Source organism: Anabrus simplex, chromosome X (assembly GCF_040414725.1).
Source record: "Anabrus simplex isolate iqAnaSimp1 chromosome X, ASM4041472v1, whole genome shotgun sequence".
Lineage (NCBI taxonomy): Eukaryota > Metazoa > Arthropoda > Insecta > Orthoptera > Tettigoniidae > Anabrus > Anabrus simplex.
In genome coordinates, this window is record NC_090279.1 from 187,004,301 (window position 1) to 187,025,864 (window position 21,564).

General features: G+C 41.8%; 1 protein-coding gene across 4 annotated transcripts in view; it reads right to left on the minus strand.

The window, feature by feature from the left end:
- Positions 1-21,564, minus strand: part of LOC136886040 (cytospin-A) — a 471,506-nt gene that overhangs the window by 190,647 nt on the left and 259,295 nt on the right. For all 4 annotated transcript variants that reach the window (XM_067158760.2, XM_067158757.2, XM_067158759.2 and 1 more), the window contains exon 4: positions 17,245-17,361. In XM_067158760.2, the coding sequence (XP_067014861.2) occupies positions 17,245-17,361 (117 nt within the window). The remainder of the gene's footprint in view (positions 1-17,244; positions 17,362-21,564) is intronic.

Genomic DNA, 21,564 nt, shown 5'->3' on the forward strand with positions numbered 1-21,564 from the left:
GCTGCTCCCAACACTTTATTCAGCGGTTCAAAGCAGTCGTTGGAAGAAATTTCACCAGAACATTCAACAGAAGAGGCCTTACTACAGTATTAAAAAAAATCCTTCAGGCAAGCAGCTCGATGCCTAAAACATACGGAGCTACCAATTTTAGGTACGGTAAATAAAATATAAAAGTATGAGAATATATTCTTTATTCCTAAAAATTACAATCCTTTTCTTAATCATCCTTATCCGGTCGATTAGGTTAGCAGTTGGCCTTTTTCTACCACTACGAGCGCTAATGTGAGTCAATGCATTGTTTCACTTACGTCCTTATTAACTGCATTCATACCGGCAGGGCCCGGGTTAGATTCCAGGCGAAGACACAAATTTTTACCTGGATCTGAGGGCTAGTTCTACATTCACTCAGCTTTCGCAAGAAAGCTATCTTGGGGGGCTATCTGACAGTGAGGTAGCAACTCCGGTCTAGAACGCCAAGAATAAGGGCCGAGAGGATTCGTCGCATTTACCACGCGTCACCTCGTAATCTGTAGGCCTTCGGGAGCTGAGCAGCTGCCGTTTGGTAGGCCTTCATCAGAACTGTAGCGTCATGGGTGATAAAACATTCTTAGCAATATCTTTATTAGCACAACAGAAAAATGTGTTTCCCTACTTCTCACTCTGCAGAATTAACTTGGCACTTACAGGTGTTGATCAGCCCGCGATAATTCCAGAAACACCATGGCCAAATAACTTCCGGCAGTGGTTTGGTCCGAGTGCATTTCTGCTGTTTAGAAAGGCTACTGAAAAAATACAATTCATGCTACGGCTCGCCAACGTTCTGCGAAGACAATGTGCTTTCAACAAGAAGATAATTACATTAAAACATAGTTGACAGAGAAAGGATCGAACTGTAAATGTACGTGTGAAGGAAAAAAAAAAAAAAAAAAACCAAAACAAAACAAAACACACACACACCAGTGGAGAGGATCTATCTAAGCCTATAAGACTTGGAATGGGACGGCATGGTTAAGGTTAAAATACAGTATATGGAAGAGAAGGACTAGGCAAATAATAGCCCGGAATAAAGAAAGCTAGAGATTCAAGATTACAATCACGAATGGAATAGGAAGTATATATAAAATGCTTTAATAATTACGGATAAATACATTAAACAAAGTATGCGAGGTGAGAAGGGTACAGCATGGCGACCAGGAGGCTAATTCTTACAAATGAAAGTAACCAGTTTTTGTGTCAGGAAGTATACAAGAAAAAATTACATATCCATTATGCCACATGCAGCCAAATATGGAAGGGTAAAAGTAACACACAGATAGTAGAAATATTTCCGAGAAGTGTACTACAGAAAAAAAAGGACAGATGATGATGATGCTTGTTGTTTTAAGGGGCCTAACATCGAAGGTCATCGGCCCCTAATGTTACGAAATGAAAGAACAAAAATTGCAAAGGCATCCACTGACCAAAATAAAAATAAAATATGGCATGAAGAATGAATGGATGGACAGGAACTCAACAAAACACAAAACAAACAAACAAAAACCAGTGGATCGGACTCAATACAGATCGAGAATTACATTATTACCGACCAAGGAACCACTTATAAAGCACAATGATGCTTGGTGTCTAAAGGGGGTGCAAAATCCACGTCTAAGGCCCCACAGAATGGTACATGTCGCGAGTAAAATAGAACCATGGTATGTGTCATGTTGGGCTATTAATCAGAAGTAGCGAAGACTCACGGTGTTCCACAAAAGATGGTACTACTCACAAGTATTGCAATACGTACAAGTAACGCAGACCTATGGTGTGTCTCACACAATGGCCCAACTCAGAGTCAACGCAAACCGAGAAGGTTCCCCACCTAGGTGTACTAAACACGGGCGCCGATATTCCCGTGGTGTTCCTCACATAGCGGTACAACTCACAGGCTACGCTCAGATCCGCGGTGTTGCTCACATGGGTACGACGCACGGGTACTGGAATCCACCAGGCCAGGCTTTAACTTCTACTAATCACAAACCTATTTCGTACCGAATTTAGTGGTACTACTCGCAAGTACAGGCAACCTATGGTGTTCCCCGCGTGATGGTACGATTCAAAATTAGTTTCATGGTTCTAATTCAGTCAGCCCTTGGTCGCCCCTTTAAGTCGCCTCTTACGACAGGCAGGGGATACCGCGGGTGTATTCTACATGTGCGTCCCCCACCCGCAGGGGGTAAAAAAAAAAGGACAGAATGTATTGGAAATTAATACAAAAGTTGACAGTTAAAAATGGACAGAAAAATACTGAAGGTGTCTGGACATGTTAAACAAATGAATGAAGAAAATAAAGCCAGAAACTAGAGAAATGCAAGTAAAGGGAGGTCGATGAAGACTCAGATTACGCCGGATGGACGTAACAAAGAAGACAATAGCACCTGGACAGGAAAGAAAACTGGAGATGAACGATATTTGTCCCAACCCGACTGCATGTGATAAGCGAAAATGATTATGACCTCCAAGTCGTCTTTTTCACCCCTATACTGCCGGTTGTCTCCTAATTCGTGAAGTGTAATATTGCTCCCCGTAGTTTTTTTGCTTAATAAATAAATACGTTTCTTATTCCAGGCTTTTCAATTAACCCTCTACTGCATGAATAATTTTTCGTTTGTGTTTGATGACGAAAATTTCAAGCTTTAAACTTCAAGTAGCGTTCAGTCTCTCAGATTTACCAACAATTCTTAACTGGGACTAATACGTTCACACACGTATGTGATGTGGTTTGCCATAATGGAATATATACACGATTTTTCGCGATTTTACGTTAAGCTTCTAACATCCAAAGATCGATTATTACTGCCTACAAGCCATAGGTGCGTATTGCAAGGTGCATACTTGCACGACCGTAGGTCGTGGTAATGTCTGTGAGGTTGAGCCAGAGGTACGGGGTGGAAGGAGTACCATTGGTTGTAGGGCTGTTCTGTTGCCTCTTATGTTAAATAAAAAAGCACCAATGGCACACGTTTGTAGGTGTGTCGTAAAACTACCTCTGTCCACAAACTGTATTCACTTGCATACGTATTTATACTCCGTTATGGCAAACCACATCACATATGTGTTAAGAATTGTTGGACCGAGCTCGATAGCTGCAGTCGCTTAAGTGCGGCCAGTATCCATTATTCGGGAGATAGTAGGTTCGAACCGCACTGTCGGCAACCCTGAAAATGGTTTTCCGTAGTTTCCCATTTTCACACCAGGCAAATGCTGGGGCTGTACCTTAATTAAGGCCATGGCCGCTTCCTTCCCACTCCTAGCCCTTCCCTGTCCCATCGTCGCCGTAAGACCTATCTGTATCGGTGCGACGTAAAACAACTAGCAAAAAAAAAAAAAAAAAAAAAAGTTGGTAAATTTGAGACACTAAACGCTAGACCTGCGTGTCTATTATGAGAATGAGGCCCCACCTATACACACCCAACCGCCGAACCATCGGAATTAAGCTATGAAGGTTAAAATCCCCGACTCGGCCGGGAATTGAACCCGAGACCTTTTGGACCAAAGGCCAGCACGCTAACCATTTAGCCATGGCGCCGGACACTGCATATGACAAGGGGAAATGATTATGACCTCCAAGAGTTATTTATAGTACGCCTGTCTTTCTTCTTTTTCACCCCTATATCCCCGGTTATCTCCTAAACGAGGGATAGCGAACCTATGACATTCGTGCCTCTAGGCGACACCCGAACACAACAACGCCACAACATACTAACATACTTTAATGTTTTTAACATGTAATAAATACAGTAGGTCGAAAATCTAGCACCATAGCATATTCCAACATTACGCTTCAATAAAGAACTATGTCACAATTCCTTGGCCATGTGTTTTACAGATTTTATTAGGTTAAAGCAAAAACACACCTTATTTCTAAATTTTACCTGTTTAAAAAATGTAATGTTCAGTGTTGTTTGCAAAATAAAACCATGAAAGATTCAATCGAATTAATGTATATGTAATGCAATCTAATACCTAAACGAAGTCAAATGAGGGGTTTCATGATGATTTTAAAGGAAAATAACCGATGACAGACTATACAATAAAAAGTAATACACGCTAGACTGAAAAGCTTTGCCATCCCTGTCCTAGTGCATAAAGTCGAATCTTGCTCCCCGTAGTTTTCTGTTTAATAAAAACACACGCGTCTTATTCCAAGATTTTCTTTTCAACTGAATGACTGACCGCTATATTCTTTACATGAATCTGAGAGCGAGGCGCGAATTAATGTAGCCCGAATATGCCGTATGTGTTGAGTAACCTCAAGCCGCGTGGGAAGTCCTCCCTTTGTTCTTGAGTACTAAATGAGCGTGCAGAATCCGGGTTCGACCCCCAGGCCTGGTTAGAGCGGCCACTGATCCCACAGCGTTGCCACACAGCACAGCCGCCTACTATGGTGTCACGGGCAAGGACGAAGGTCTCAATTATGGCTGCAGGAGAGATGGCGGCGTGTGAATACCAACTCAAAAACTATGTACTCTGTATTTAGATAAGGTGATGCGACAGCTTCCTCTCCCACGAAGCTTTACAATTGTTTAACATTACGGGTCTGGGAGTTATTTGGTCACCAACCTCGCGAACGTGTGCGTGTATAGAAATGAATACCCGCCTGGCTACGTAGCTATAAGGTTAGGTGTTCGTCGCCTATGCTCAAGATTGTGGGATCGAATGTCGGCCGTGCCGGATGTGATCAACTGTTTTGTTAAAGGGTTTATACCTCAATTTCGGAGTCCTTCGTAGCATATAGCGTAATTAGATTCTGAAACGAAATTTAGATATGATCGGTCAGAGCCCCATATTAGCACACAGATAATTTCTCAGCTTCTACCACGAGATGATTTGAGGTTGGGCTTTAAATAGCCCCTGTTTTTCTCTTTTTCTTCCTTTTTGCGTTTTTTAAAGATTTTTAGCAAAACTGCTTTGTCAACAAGCATTAACAATACCTAGCCACTTCCAAAAAATCAGCAATACTTCTTTGTGAACAAAGATTAACAATACGTAGAAACTTTTCTTAAACAATCAGCGAAACTGCTTTGTCAACGAATTGCTACCCTATTTACACGGTATTACCAAAGCTGTGTATACGGTTTGCTGGTCGCATCTGGTCCGACACACAAAGAGACCTCCAGCAACTGCAGTCGCAGCATTTCTTCTCTTCGACATTTTGCCAGCAAACAACAATTTCAGGAACAGGTTTTACGATAAATAATAATACTGTATATTCATAAATCATAACTCCTGTTTACAGGAAGGCCCAGCATTCAAAATTTATTTTAGATGCTACCTGTACAAGATTAACTTCAAGCATATTCTAGTTTTAAAACAATGTTCCTATACGTTGTTGTTGTTGTTGTTGTTTTCTTTTTTTAAGTAAGCAAACTTATGTGATTGTTAATGTCTAGTCCTCAGTACAAAGGCTGGTTGGATGTCGTATGTGATTGTTAATGTCTAGTCCTCAGTACAAAGGCTGGTTGGATGTCGTATGTGATTGTTAATGTCTAGTCCTCGGTACAAAGGCTGGTTGGATCTCGTATGTGATTGTTAATGTCTAGTCCTCAGTACAAAGGCTGGTTGGATGTCGTATGTGATTGTTAATGTCTAGTCCTCGGTACAAAGGCTGGTTGGATTTCGAACAGTTCCACCATCAGTTGTCATATAACCTAATTAGGCCTACTGAGAAGGTATATTGTGAATATCGTGATCTGCAAGGGACATCCACTTTCTTCCCCTGTGTAACGCCGCACTTACACGGGAAGGTTTCCAGCGACGACTTTTCCAGTGCCATAAATATTAAACGATGCCAGAATGTCACAATTTTGCCCTGAAATAGAGACATTTAAATGAATCAGTTAGAGCCAGAGGGACTGGATCTATTTTCGACCGATCCATGTATTTTAATTCTTACCACCATCATCACCACCGTTATTGGGTTTACGTGAAACTAACTACTTTTACTGTTTTCGTAAACGCCGCCGAAGTGCCGCAATTTTGTCTTCGTTTAAGTGCCAGTAAATCTACGAATACGAGGCTGACATCTGAGCACCTTCAAATACATCAGACTGACTACTACTAGTACTGAGCGAGTTGGCCGCGAGGATTGGGGTCACGTAGCAGTGAGCTTACATTTGGGAGATGGAGGATTCGAGCTCCAGTGTCAGCAGCACTGAAGATTATTTTTCCGTGGTTTTTCAATTTTCACACCAGACAAATGCTGGGGTCTATTCCTTCCCAGTCCTATCCCATCGTCGCCTAAGACCTGTCTATGTCGGTGCGTAGTAAACAAATAGAAAACTACTTCATTTTTATTTTTTTACAATTGGCTTTAAGTCGCACCGACACAGATAGGTCTTAAGGCGACGATGGGACAGGAAGGGCCTAGGAATGTGAAGGAAGCGGCCGTGGCCTTAATTAAGGTACAGCCCCAGCATTTAACTGGTGTGAAAATGGGAAACCACGCAAAACCATCTTCAAGGCTGCCGGCATTGGGGTTCGAACCCACTATCTCCCGGTTGCAAGTTCACAGCTGCGCACTCCTAACCCCACGGCCAACTAGCCCGGTCTTCTTCAAATTGGTGGGCGTGCAATTTCTACCGTTGCAAAGTCAGTATATTCACTTCCTTGCATTCTCTCCCTGCCTGGATCCCAGGCTATAAACTCTCGTCCCAGTGTAACACGTCCTTCCATTGTTCCCCCAGCAAGACAATGAACCATTCTGGGTGTTGAAGGAGATTCTTTTTTAGCAGCGCCATCCTTTCTCTGACTCCTCTTAGTACTTCCTCTATTGTCATTATCCCTGTATCTTCAACATTCTCTTCCAGGACCACATTTCAAAAGCTTTGATTTTTTTTTTTCAGGTTGCTTTAAGGCTAGTACACACCTAGCGACAAAGTCGCGGGACATTGTATGGGGACAGTTGCGAGACACTGTCCCTAGACTGTTGCGATACAATGTCCCGCGTCCACATCTATAGAGCCAGTTGCACCACAGGAATTGGCGCGAAATGGCGCAAGAAATTGCTTTATGTGCTTTTAATGCTGTGAATCTTTTTCTCCATCTCGTGAATGGACATAGTGAACTTTTTAGCCAGAGACTCCATTGCTTCCCTCCTTTTGTCTGTTTTTATACTCGGTAGTCATAACATCCCAAAGACGAGGGTGTGTAAATCCTCAACGATTTTTAGAGTAGTTTCCATCGCAAAACAACAGAACACCAACACGTGGCGGCTATCTGCACACTGCACTTTGTCTCGCGACACGTCCCAGACTACATCATGTTGCGCAGCATTTGTATCATGTATCCCATTTCGAATGGGAGACCTGCGACATGCAACTTTTATATCGCGACAGTCCCAAACACGGAAAAAATGTCGCAGGACATCCCTGGAACTTGTGGCGATACACTTGTTCCGCAACTTGGTCGCTTGGTGTGTACTAGCCTTTACGTCGCGTGGACACGCCTGGTCTTATGGGATAGGAAGGGGGTAGAAGTAGGAAAGAAAAGGCCCGTCGCCTTCAATACAGTACAGCCCCAGCATTAACGTGGTGTGAAAATGGGAAACTACCGGAAAACCATCTCCAGGGCTGCCGACAGTGGGGTTCGAACCCACAGCTGCACGCTCGTAACCACACGGCCAACTCACTCGGCCCTTGATGTTCTCTCTCCTGCTATTCGTACAGCCAAAGTCTCCGAGCTGTAATATTGAACTACTTCGTTCCGAGAGAGACACCTCTAACCTTGAAATGCGCCGCCTTGCCTTGAGTTATTCTACTTTTTATGTCCGCTGTACGTCTGCCGTCTGATATTACAGAGCTCTCAGGTATTTGAAAGTAGAAAGTAACGTTAGTTTGTCCCCTTCGTGCCACAGCTCAGCCTCGCAGTTTTATTCTGAGTATTCAACCCGAAGGCTGGTTTGATCCTCAACAACGCTAACATCGGCTGTCACAGGTGGCCTTGGCGTCAATGAAGACGAGTACAAGGGAAATTACTAATGAGATAGTTTCCCGTCGCTTCCCACACCGAGCCAGAAGTTGCTATTATACACCAGTCTGCCAAGACCGCTGAAAAGCACGCATCAACCGACACTTTTCACACCAATCATAACAAAGGACTGGTATTACCAGCACTGCTCAGTCACCTTCGTATTGTCACAGCCCAGAATAATAATAATAATAATAATAATAATAATAATAATAATAATAATAATACACGATCAGACACTAATCCAACCAGAGTGTCTGTATGGTTTAGAATGCCTACGATGACAACCTTACATTGAAGAATTCGAGGAGGAAAGAAAGATTTTAAGAAAAATTCTCTGACCAAACAAATGTGCTGACACATACCGATTACGCAGTAACAAAGAAGTATACAGGGTGAAGCGAAATTCGCGCACTCGGGCGTCGCAGCGCGACTCCTCACATGCCAGCAAAAAAGAAAAAGTCTGTCACAAAAGATTGTCCTGCAAGTATATCCGGCAGAAAAAGAACGTTGAAAAGTGGCAATCTAGCAACACTGTAACCACATGTAGGGTAACTACCTCTGTCAGCACTTACTAGTCGTGCTGTACAGTTGGTGCAGTGGATAGAGTTTTGGGTTAGCATGCAGGAGATCGAGGGTTCGATCTTGGGTTGAGGCGCGGGTTTTTTTTTTTTTGCTAATTTCCATCGGGCATTACATATTGTAAAACAGTAAGACACCGTTTCTTAGGTCACATGTATCCTACATTTACAAAATTTAGTAACACCGAACACGTTGTAACACATCTAGTAGATGAAGTGGTGCGAATAAATTCACGCCCACCACGTGGAAAGGGCGCCTTTCAAAGCTGACCTATGAAAACAAATGTTCGTCCATTTCTAGGATCGTAGTATGTAAGTGCAAATGGTTTCTAGAGGACCCGCTGCAATCGCTGTTGACGATTAAGATGACAGATATACCACCTGGACTACATTTACGAAATAAAAAACATACGCCTCAACCCAGGATCGACCCCTCGACCTCCTGCGTGCTAACCGAAAACTCTATCCACTGCACCAACTGTACAGTACGACTAATATGTGCTGACAGAGGTAGTTACCCTACATGTGGTTACAGTGTTGCCAGATTGCCACTCGTTAACGACCCGGATATACGCGCAGGACGAACTTTTGTGAGAGTCATTTTTTTAGTGCTGGCATGTGAGGAGTCGCGCTGCGACGCCCGAGTGCGCGAATTTCGCTTCACCCTGTATAAAACATGCAGCAGGATATAAGATATCATTCGCAAAAGAAGGTTTAAATTCTTTGGATATTATTTCAAGAATGCCCGACGACAAACTCACTGAGAAAATGAATATTGAATTTTCACGACCGCATTGTAATCGAAACCGACTTTCAACCTATTAGATCGTGGGATCCCACTGGTGTCCGGTTGGCCATTTCTGTTCTGTACTTAACATCTCTTCAACACGTACTAAATATACGTAACACGACCTAATAGGTTGAAAGTCTGTTTCGATCACTAAGAAAATGTTTGACCATTTCAACAAGCCCAATAGGAAAGACAACTCTTATGCCAAATGGTTTGTTAACACGAAGAAGGATCTTCAAGAAATCAACATCATAGATCAAGTCATCCACAACAGAATCACTTTCAGGAACAAGACGCACACACTTGAGGGGTTCCTAGAGCCAGAAACAGCGACCAAGAAGAAACATTGGACAGCTGAAAAGAAACAAGCTGTAAAAAAGAGAATGAAGGAATACTGGCGTCAAAGAAAACTGAAGTCATGAAGAATTATTTGCGTGGTCCACAGTTAGCCAAAATCAATTATGAAATAATATTGTTCTTACGTCCCACTAACGGCCGTAGGCGTGTTGCAACACCGGATCCCGTGCGATGTCTGAAGTTAAGCAACATTGGGTGTGGTCGAGATTTGGATGGGTTGCCACTCGCTGTTGGTGGGGGGTAAGGGAATGGAGGAGCGGAAAGGAACTTGCCACCCTACCGTACGTAAACTCTGGCTCAAGCACACCTCTGCGGAAGTTCGGACTTGCCTTCAGGCAGAATACACCCCCTTACGTCCCATTAACTACTTCTAACGCCAAGGTGATGCTTGTTGTTTTAAGGGGCCTAACATCGAGGTCATCGGCCCCTAACGCCAAGGTGCCGGGATGTTGTCCCACAGGAGATCTTTTACGTGCCAGTAAAACTACCCACACCAAAATGGCGTATTTCAGCACCTTTAAATACCATCGGACTGAGTCAGGATCGAACCTGCCAAGTTGGGGTCAGAAGGCCAGCTCGTGAACCGTCTGAGCCACTGTCCGACAGGATGAGACGACAGGTCAATGAAAGAAATTTAATCTAATGCATACCAGAAGATGGTGGTGGTGATTATTGTTTTAAGTGGAAGTACAATTGGGCAACCATTCACTATCAACACTAAACAGAAGGAATACAATTGAAGGGATCCGACATCGAAAAATGTAGGTAGCGGCAAAAGAAAGGGAAGGGCAACAAAGGGAGTGAGAATGAAAGAGTCTCAAGGATTCGCAGATCTAATAGCGTCGGGGTCAGAAAAGAAGAGTTGAGCAAGGGAGGTCGGATAGGACAGATGGCAGTAAGGCGCCTGGTATTAAGTGAGTAGAGCAATGCCACGACTGTGCTAAGGGCCCTGTTGTCGCCAACCCACTCTCCCAAATTAAGAACCCCTGGTTCCTCTTTTATTCACCTCTTACGACAGGCAGAGGATACCGTGGATGTTATTCGACCGCGTTACCCACAGACTAGGTGTCGCCAGTTAACCCATCTTCAGTACCAACGAACTGCACCGCATTTCAGTCACACATCCTCACTTTAACGGGTGCGACAGAGATGGCTACACACTGTATGAGGCCATGACAACAGACGAAAGTTATACACAGGGTCATCAATGCAATTAGACCTTTGATTTCCGGTCGATGCAACGTCTAAATCTTATAATAGATAGATCGACTTTAAGGGGAAATCTATTAAGTTGAAAGAACAATATTAATACAGTCATTCGTAACAAAACAAAAAAAAATATAGACAGGAACAAGATCCCGATCTTTCAACAAACTCACATGCCACGAATGGACGATTCGCGACTGATCAAGAAAATCTTCCTCATCAGCAATGAAACCCGACAAACCAAAAGTCCGCTGGCTAGAAGCCGCCCCTCATGTAAGTCAATATTGACCCACTGACAACCAGACGGACTACAGTACATATAGACAGAAAATCAACTCGCGCCAAGTTCACACCCAACGAACCGACGACAAGAAATTTGAAACTCAAAAACGCAATGACACAAGAAATGCCAAAGACTAGTAACGAGAGCACGCGGGTCTTTTGGGAAGATAAGACGAACAAGACCAATGTTAACTAATGGTTCTATGTGCTTCTTAAACGGCCAAATGCACAACAATAATAATAATAATAATAATAATAATAATAATAATAATAATAATAATAATAATAATAATAATAATAATAATGGTGGAAACTATATGACGTAGCCATTAAAAAGGGTCTTCATATTTCATATGAAAAAAAACTAAATATATTGAACACAGACACAAGTAGAGCCTACCTAACAACACAACATGGTCATATTCAAAGAGCTGATACATTTAAATATCTGGGAAAATGGATTCAGTCAAATGGATTCAATAAGACAACCTGCAAAGAGAGATTGGTGAAGATTGATACGGCTTATAAACTCGCTAAACTCCGTTACAACAAACTATCAATATCGTTCCAGGCAAAGAAGAGGAACTACACAACTGTAATTAAGCCAGAGGTATTATATGGGTCAGAATGTTTAACGCTGAACGAAAAGGAAGTGGAAAATACTCAGGAAGTTTTTGGGACCCCAAAAGAATAAAGACATTTGGTTGAAGAGAAAAAATGAAGACCTCTATCGCAATATATAAAGGAAATTATACACACAATTAAAAGACGAAGACTACAATTCTATCGCCACCTTCACAGAATGAACAACGATAACCTAAGTAAGAATATTTTGATTACATCTCCAAATTAAAACACACCACCGGTTATCTGGAAGAGATACGATGAGATCTACAAAGACTGAAAATCAGATGACATAACTAACAGGGTGGCCTTCTCGCGACAGATCACTTCTGCGGATTTTTCGCTTTTGCAAATTCGACGTCAACCTCCGAGTGTGTTATCGGAGGAACAGCGGCAGACGATTAGCTGATGTATGAAGGAGTTCTGGGAAGAAAATGAAAATAAAAATAAAAATACTGCACCATAGTCTTAGGTTCCAAGCGCTCTATGATTGGTCAAATTCCTTAACACAAAAAAATTGGCTTTACGCTTGTACTTTTGGATACGCCGAGGTGCCAATATTTACGGACAAGAGGCACCTTATACCACCGGACTGAGGCAGGGTCGAACCCGTCAACTTGGCCTCAGAAAGCCAGCGCTGAGTACCTTCAACACAAGCTAGGAGGAATCTGGTGGTCGGCACAGTCGTATGTGACCTACCTTACAAGCACTGACCGTGATGAACGTGCATACTAAGATAAGATGAAAAACCTTTTCAGACACGTACTTTTCATTAACTAATATAAAGAGCCTAGCGACCTTGCGTTCTGGTTTACTTGAGTGACCAACTTTCTCTATCGGTCACAGACACAAAACATAGCCACGTGCGCACGATCCACATACAGGCAGCACAGGTTTCCGCTTCCAACTCATCGCTGAGTATCTTCAAACGTCCAATGCCACATTAACAACATGGACCATGTCACATGCTCGATGATATACAACTGGATTAAATATATGACGGTGGTTCAAGACCTCACTTATTCCCATTTCCTGCCAAACCAGAGAAGGGCTCTCTATATATTGCACAAATAATATAGTCTTTCTGTCTGAATTTTTAAATATTAACCTGATACAGTAGAGTGCCACAAGCTGGACCTATTGTAGACTGAGAAATTTTACGAAACAAAGGGTGGGTTATTCGCCGAAGAATGGGTTTCACAACATACAGACATGGACAAAAGTATTCATACCCCTACCCATCCAATACAAAATGCTTTATTGCTGGACCAATACGGAGTACAGGTCAAAATTACAAACCCATACGCATACCTTGTACAGCAGTGTACTCTAAGAACCATAAAATAAACTGGAAGTAAATAACAGTACATAACAAAGCAACAAATTCGTACTCCATGACACTACTTGTCTGGACATACCGTATCCCAGAAGAGTTCACAAGTCAATGAAGAAACAGATATTACCTACTCGATCAGTAGCGCGTTTCCTGTATATTATTTCTTTTAACCTGCTGGGCATTGAGAACACCAGTTTCCATATTAGTTCAGATGAAATGTTCCGCCATTCTTGTTGTAGTAACTGTTTCAAGTGTGCTTTACTTGTTATGTGGTGTTTTCTTAGTCTGGACTCCAATTCACCCCATAGATGTTCGATGGGGTGGGTATCCGGCGATAGAATAGGTGTTTGTAATGTGTGCGGCGTGTTGTAGAGTACCCACAAACAAACAATTTCTGCTGTATGTTTGGGGGTCATTGTCGTGTTGGAAGTAAAAACAATTAGCAATCCCAAGTTTTTCGGCGCTTTTGAGAACTTTTTCTTTCAGGATGTTGAAATATTGAAATCTGTCCATAGTCCTCTCGATAAATACCAACTCCCCGACACCTGAAGCGATCATTGAGCCCCACACCATAACCCCACCCCCGCCATGCTTCACAGTGATAACGATGTTCTGCTCATCGAGCTCTGTGTTAGGGCATCTCGACACTAAAATGCATCCATCACTTCGGAAAATATTAAATTTACTCTCATCTGTAAACATCACTGTCGACCAAAACGCATTATCTTTCGCCATATATTCTTTTGTAAATTGTAGTCTCTTCCATTGATTCACTTTCGTTATGTGCGGTTTCTTTCTTGGGACCCTAGATCGATACCCAGCACGATGTAGGATCCTCCTTACTGTTTTGTGTGACACTGCATGATGGAAATATTCTGCCAGCTGCGATGCTATTGCCGAAGATGTAGTGTGTGGTTGTTTTTTAATTGTGGTTACTATGAACCTTTCTTCTCGTGGGGTCAGTTTCTTTGGACGCCCACTTCTTTTCTTGCTTATAAGAACATCCTGTCCTTTTAACCTTTGTATGATGCTTTGCACAGTTGGTTTACTTCTTTCAATGATGTTTCCGATCTCGGAATACGATTTTCCTTGGTGGCGAAGGCGTAGAATAAGTCGTCTCTCTTCAGCAGACGTTTCCCTAGTTTTCTTCGCCATTGGACTAGTACCGTCTCTGACCAGCTGATCAGTCCGTCTCTGTCTATATCTACTACACAACTAGTGCCACGGAACAACATAGGTTTCTGTTTACTCGTTCAAATCCCATTTTAACACGTGAGGTATGAATACTTATGTCCAGACAAGTAGTGTCATGGAGTACGCATTTGTTGCTTTGTTATGTACTGTTATTTACTTCCAGTTTATTTTGTGCTTTGTAATGACCACTGATGTACAAGGTATACGTTTGGGTTTGTAATTTTGATCTGTAGTCTATATTGGTCCAGCAATAAAGCATTTTGCATTGGATGGGTATGGGTATAAATACTTTTGTCCATGTCTGTAAGTATGAATTGAGATGTCGTGAGGGCTCCTTTCGAGGAATTTGGGTCAACAGGCCACATGTGAAACATCACATTACTTGCCCCATTTGAATCTGGATGGAAGTTTCTTCCTAACTCCATTTTAATTGTTCCAATTCCTTTCATCATGTGTTATTTATTTATTGTCCGACTCGTTGGCTGAATGGTCAGCGTACTGGCCTTCGGTTCAGAGGGTTCCGGGTTCGATTCCCGGCCGGGTCGGGGATTTTAACCTTAATTGGTTAATTCCAATGGCCCGGGGGCTGGGTGTTTGTGCTGTCCCCAACATCCCTGCAACTCACACACCACACATAACACTATCCTCTACCACAATAACACGCAGTTACCTACACATGGCAGATGCCGCCCACCCTCACCGGAGGGTCTGCATTACAAGGACTGCACTCGGCTAGAAATAGCCACACGAAATTAATTAATTAATTAATTAATTAATTTATTTATTTTATTGCTGTATGTTTTACGTCGCACCAAGACAGGTCTTATGGTGATGACATGATAAGGCAGAGCTAGGATTGGCGAAGAATCGACTCTGACCTAAAGAAAAGTCGTCAAGGTCCAAATGGACAAATTTTGACATTTTCACATTCTTACATAATAATAATAATAATAATAATAATAATAATAATAATAATAATAATAATAATAATAATAATAACAATAATAATAATGTTTGCTTTACATTCCCTTAACTACTTTTACGGTTTTCGGAAACGCCAAGGTGCCGGAATTTAGTCCCGCAGGAGTTCTTTTACGTGACAGTAAATCTACCGACACGAGGCTGACGTATCTGAGCATCTTCAAATAGCATGGGACTGAGCCAGGATCGAACCTGCCAAGTTGGGGTCAGAAGGCCAGCGCCTTAACCGTCTGAGCCACTCAGCCCGGCTTTCATTCTATTAACGTGTGAATCATTCAGTTTAATGTGGCATTTATTTCATTAAAATATTCGAATATTTACTATTTTAAATAATGCATTTCATACATTGGTGCACTTCTATTTCAAGACACGTTTTGTTCAATGTATCACTGATATACACATATCTTACGGACTCTTCACTCCAGAAGGCTGCGGTTCGGCGTGTTCTGAAGATAAATATATGTTTGATTAGCGGGTCACCCTGCTTGAGCTGCAATCGCAAGATGCAGTGTTGTTTTGGCGGAGGAATTTAAAGCTTCTACTCTGCAGTAGGCGAGCTTAACCAAAACGTTTACTTTTAAATGCAATTTACTCAAAATCACTTTTTCTGAAACAAATGCTCCCTTTTATCAGAAACTACTGAGTGAATTTACATAAAATATTTACTAAATGTTTGTAATACTGTTGTGGTAGTAGGGATCTACTTTGGTTGATATTTCTTGAATAGTTTGTTATAATATGTGCAGAAAAACTAAAATTGGGGAATAATTTTAAAAAACATTACTTTTTTCGTAGCATATATTTTAAAGATCCATCTCTTGGCACAGGCCAGAGTAAAGTGTAGCTTCCACCGAAGTCCCAGTCTCATCCATGGCTGTGACAATATGGAAGTTGTTGGGGTATGGGTGGTGCTGAGTAATGACATTCCGAGCATGACTAGTGCATCTGAGTGTTATGAAAGGTGCTGCCCATAGGGTCAGTCGTGCTGCAATAGTACTTTCTGACCCAGTCAGGAAAGCAATGGCAAACTACCTCACTCCTCATATTCCCTAGTACGCCTCATTTTGGTGCTGCCATTGGGATTGGTTTTTGGGGTTTCCTTATAACCGCATAACCGTTGGTGTTGCTATTTGAGGATCCAACCAGCCTCTGGGCTGATGACTAACAGACAGACAGATATTTTAAAACTATTCTACATCACTGTATGCAAAAGACATGAGTTATCATATTTTAAAAAAAATCATCTTTCTGCATTCAATGGCTACTGAGAAAAAGGTTAGGTTATTCGTTTTCTTTTTTTTTTTTTTTTTTTTTTTTTTTTGCTATTTGCTTTACGTCGCACCGACACAGATAGATGTTATGGCGACGATGCGACAGGAAAGGCCTAGGAATAGGAAGGGAGCGGCCGTGGCCTTAAGGTACAGCCCCAGCATTTGCCTGGTGTGAAAATGGGAAACCATGGAAAACCATCTTCAGGGCTGCCGACAGTGGGATTCGAACCCACTACCTCCCGAATGCGAGCTCACAGCTGCGCGCCCCTAACCGCACGACCAACTCGCCCGGTATTCGGCTACTTTGAACATTGACGAGATACAGCATTATGATTCCCCTTAAGGTAGAGCCCCAGCCCTTGTCTAGTGTGAAAATGGTCGCTATTTTTTCCGACACCCTATATAAACGAGCACTAGTATTGATGCTTGTTGTCCAAAGGGGCCTTACATCTAGACCATCGGCCCCTTGTGGTATGAGATTAAACGAAATTAAATAATTAGCATTTATCCACTGACTAGGATTTTTAAAAATGATTATGAATGTAAAATAATCAGTGGATCTTTGAAGTGGCATGCTCAAACTGTATGAGTACTAGAAGATAATGCGCAGCTTACCTGGGTGACCGTCTAATAGGTTCTTTAGTAGGTGGCTTTGTGTTGAAAACGGGAACGACGGGGCGGCGTGTTACAGACGTCGGCGCCGAAGTAGTTGGTTTGTTCTGGGGGCGAGATCTGCAAGCAAATAAGAGACAATGTAACTCAACAGTCAGTGGTGAACAGTAGGTTAGAAACTTGATGCAGTACAGATACGATCGTCAGGTTTTAATAAGCACAGCAGCTAAAACATAAGGTGCCCAAATTCCAGGTGGCATTACGATGTGCAGAGTCCTATGTCATTTTTATAGATTTTGTATTAATTCATATAAACCTTTAAAGTGTTTCACTGAATCTGTTGTAAAAAGATTGTTTGTCAATTTCACTCCGAATAATTTTTCCCTGTTGAATTTGACACTGAAGGTTTGCATTCTGCACCATCGAGGAATTATATTAACTAACAGTTCTTGCCGCTTTCGCACGCGTGGAACTTAATTTTGTAGGCATTTATAGAACTGAGTAACATAGCAAATTAAATCTAATTGCGTTCAATTATTTTTTACTAATGTTGGAATCTGCTGATAAAAGTTGAATAATTTCAGAAAGAAGAGATTAGAGGTACATACTCTATTTGGGTTGCTCACTATTAATAGTTTTATTCTCTAACTAGCTGCTGAAACCTTAGTCACAGCAATGCCATGCAGCGGAGATGAGTGCCTGCACATCTCAATAAATAAATAGTCGACCAGAGGGACGGCCAAGGAAGAGTTGGCTTGACGCACTACGGGAGGACATGTGCTTGGTGGGCATCACTCCAGTTGACGTCAAGGTCCCGAAGCGATGGAGAGCGAAGTGCAGACAGGCGGACCCTAGGAGGAGGAGGAAGAAGAAGAAGAAGAAGAAGAAGAAGAGGAGAAGGAAGAAGAAGTCTGTGTAATATTATTATTGTTCATTTACATGGACTTTGGACATTATAGACCACCACGTTTTTTGTTTTGTTTTTTCCGGCTCAGCGATATCAGGATGTCTGAGGTGAAAGGAGTCTCATTTCCCCACTCATTTCCATTTTGTTCTCCTTGTTCACATTTCCTTCTCATTTCAACAGTCATCTGCACTTCACAAAAATATTCACAATGACTTCTTCCTTGGCGTTTTCCCGTCAAGATGCGAGGTCCGCCAGTCCACAACGTCCTTCTACTTCATCTGATCTATGGTCTCAGCAGGTCGTACACCCACATCCTCACGTTCATAGTCCATCCAGCGTTTCCTTCCTTATCCTCCGAGTCTCCGTCCATCAGGGTTGTGCGAGATGTTGCTGCGCAATGGATGTTAGATCAACTCGGACCACGTATCCATACCAGCGAAGCCTTGTTTCTCGCATCTTGTTCTGTGTCGGAGCGACTTTGAAAGAGGCCTGAATGGCTTCATTTCTGATGTGATGGAGCCGCGTGACCCCCAGTGACCATCTTAGCATCATCTGCTCATGTCTTGTGTCTATGACCACAAGAGAGCTACTACATGCGGTATACCTTTCACATCAGATGCAGAGTATGTACCTGTCACAGACGACGCCTGTCATTTAAGCCAGGCAGCGTTCACTCGAGCTTGAACGTCCTGGAGTGTGCCACCATCTGCTGACAGGCGAGAACCAAGATATCTGAACTCGCAGAACTTCATAAGAGATTTCATTGGCAGGAATTGTGCCGTTTGTCTGGGTGCCACATTCCAAACATTCAGTCTGAGAGGAGTTAAAATAACAATCCGAATGTATCCAGCCTTTCTTTCCACTGGTTAACACGTTATTTGTGTTCCGAGAGTCACTAGCTATCATATCATCAGCATAAAGCAAAGACCATAGCTGAGTGGTCTGTGTATCTGCAGTCACATAGCCCACGTGGAGAAAGAAGAGCAATGGTGATAAAGTTAAACCTTGCTGGACGCCCACTCGAATTCTAAACGGTTGAGTGGCACCGGTGCACAGCAAAACGGAAGTGGTGGTTGTGGTATGAATGAGTTGTACCAAGCAAACATAAGCCCGAGAAACACCACGGGAATAAAGCTAATACTGAAATGAATTACGGCTGACTCCGACAAGATGTACTCAACATTCTTAAGATTTTCCTCGGTATTTCTAGGATCATTTTAATTTTGGCTAGTAGTTTAAAGCCCGATGACATTCCCGACGTCATGTGAAAATCCCAAGCCCAGGATCGACCGTGAATCGAACATCGATCATGTGGGCGGAACGCCAGGAGCTGAGCCAATTCGATATTCACGCCTCCTCCAACCTCGGGGCGCCACCACGCGCCCCTTGGCAAAACATTTGCTTTTCTTTACCTTTTTTCTGTATTTATTATTTTTATTATTAATACAACTTCCCCCATGAGGAGGCTGCCACAAGGACAAAGTATGTCGACTACAAAGTATTTTGTCCAGTAAAATTATACATTTTAGTTTGTAAAAGGCCGGGTAGTTTTGATTTTTTGATATGTTGTTAGTGTGGAGCCTGTAATGTAAAATCCAACCTTGGGGCGTCACCAAGCGCCCTTTGGCATTGGAAAAACATTTGTTCTTTTACCTTTCCTTTGTATTTATTATTTTTATTATTAATACAACTTCCCCCATGAGGAGGCTGCCACAAGGGCAAAGTATGTCGAATGCAAAGTATTTTGTCTTCTAAGTTACTGGTGAGTTTGCTAGTGTGCCAGAAATAACCACCACAAGGTTCAGGAAAAAATCTGCAATGCATTTGGGATATGGCATGATGTATGGTTCTTCAAATGTTATATTTTCTGTACAACTGGTCTGACACAAAACATAATTCATTCCATATTTAAAGTATAGTAAATTTGCTGCAGTTTGAGCCCAAATTCCGCTCTGTAGCTTACATACTGATTGGGATATAGGCTTTCAATCAATCACGTTTTCAACCAAAAGTTGCTCAAGTTTTGACTTTTCGTCGAATTTTGTTAAATATCTCAAAAACGAAGGTATTTAGAGCAAATATTATATGGTTCAAAGTTCAAGGTCGATAACTTCGATTTTACGTTAGAGGCTCAATACTAACAACATATCAAAAAATAAAAGCTACCGGACCTTTTGCGCAGCAAACTCCTACATTCAGGACGATTTTACTAGACTAGATGTAATGTATTCTTAAAAAAAAATCATATTTGTAGAGAATGCTGGTTCAAAAATTTTTCCGGGGCTATCGGTTTGATACTTGTAAAATAACACAGAATCATCGAGAGTTTTCATTAGATCTTGCTGAACAATATTTCCAGTAGCCTTGGACAGTGTTGGAAGTTTTAAGAAGTAATAACATACGAGTGTAGAGTGACGAGATCTCTGCACAAGCTCACTTGTTTTTGCCTTCTTGTCTGAGATCATATCCATATATGCACGCACCATGCCCTTGTTAATGGAACTGCAAACGATCTCTGTCACTTTTTGTCGAGACTAGCTTTCCAGTCTCTCTTCCTGTCCGTTGAACTGGACTCCATTCTACAAGGAATGTGCCTACCGAGGTTTTCTCCGCTACTGTAACTCACTAAACCACCAGGCTTCCCGAGACGACGATATGAACTTATTTTACGGAATCTTGCAATCAGAGATTTATTCAGAATTGTGTTTTTGGGCGGTGAAATAATAAGAGTGTCCAGTTTTCTGCACGTGGAAGCATGTAAATCACTTTGGTAGAGAAGTAATTCTACATATCTGCCGAGTTATGAGAAATCTTCCTGGATGATTTTTTTATCTTTACGCTATTGATTCTATAAAAGAGAGTCAAATAAAACCGCTTCCCCTACCAGAAAAGTATAGTAGAATATTTCGTACCTATAAAATAACCACCAGACCTGTTGAGACATTTATTTATTTATTTATTTATTTATTTATTTATTTATTTATTTATTTATTTATTTATTTAGGTTTCCGAATTACTCAGTAGATTTTCATTCGTTCTGATCTTTTCTATCGTTCCCCATCTGTAAATACCCTTGTCATGGTGCCGTTTATGTATTTTTGGTATACATCTCATTTTTATGATTTTTATTTCTTTAAATTTTCTCTTTTGTTTTGCAAATCGTCCAAAATTATTTCTAGTTCTTCCATATCATCTCTAATTTTCTTAATAATAATAATTTTATTGGCTTTACGTCTCACTAACTACTTTTAAGGTTTCCGGAGATGCAGAGGTGCCGGAATTTAGTCGCGCAGGATTTCTTTTTCGTGCCAGTAGATCTACCGACACGAGGCCGAGTACTATATTTGAGCACCTTCGAAACATCAGCGGACTAAGCCAGAATCGAACCTGTCAAGTTGGAGTCAAAAACCCAGCGC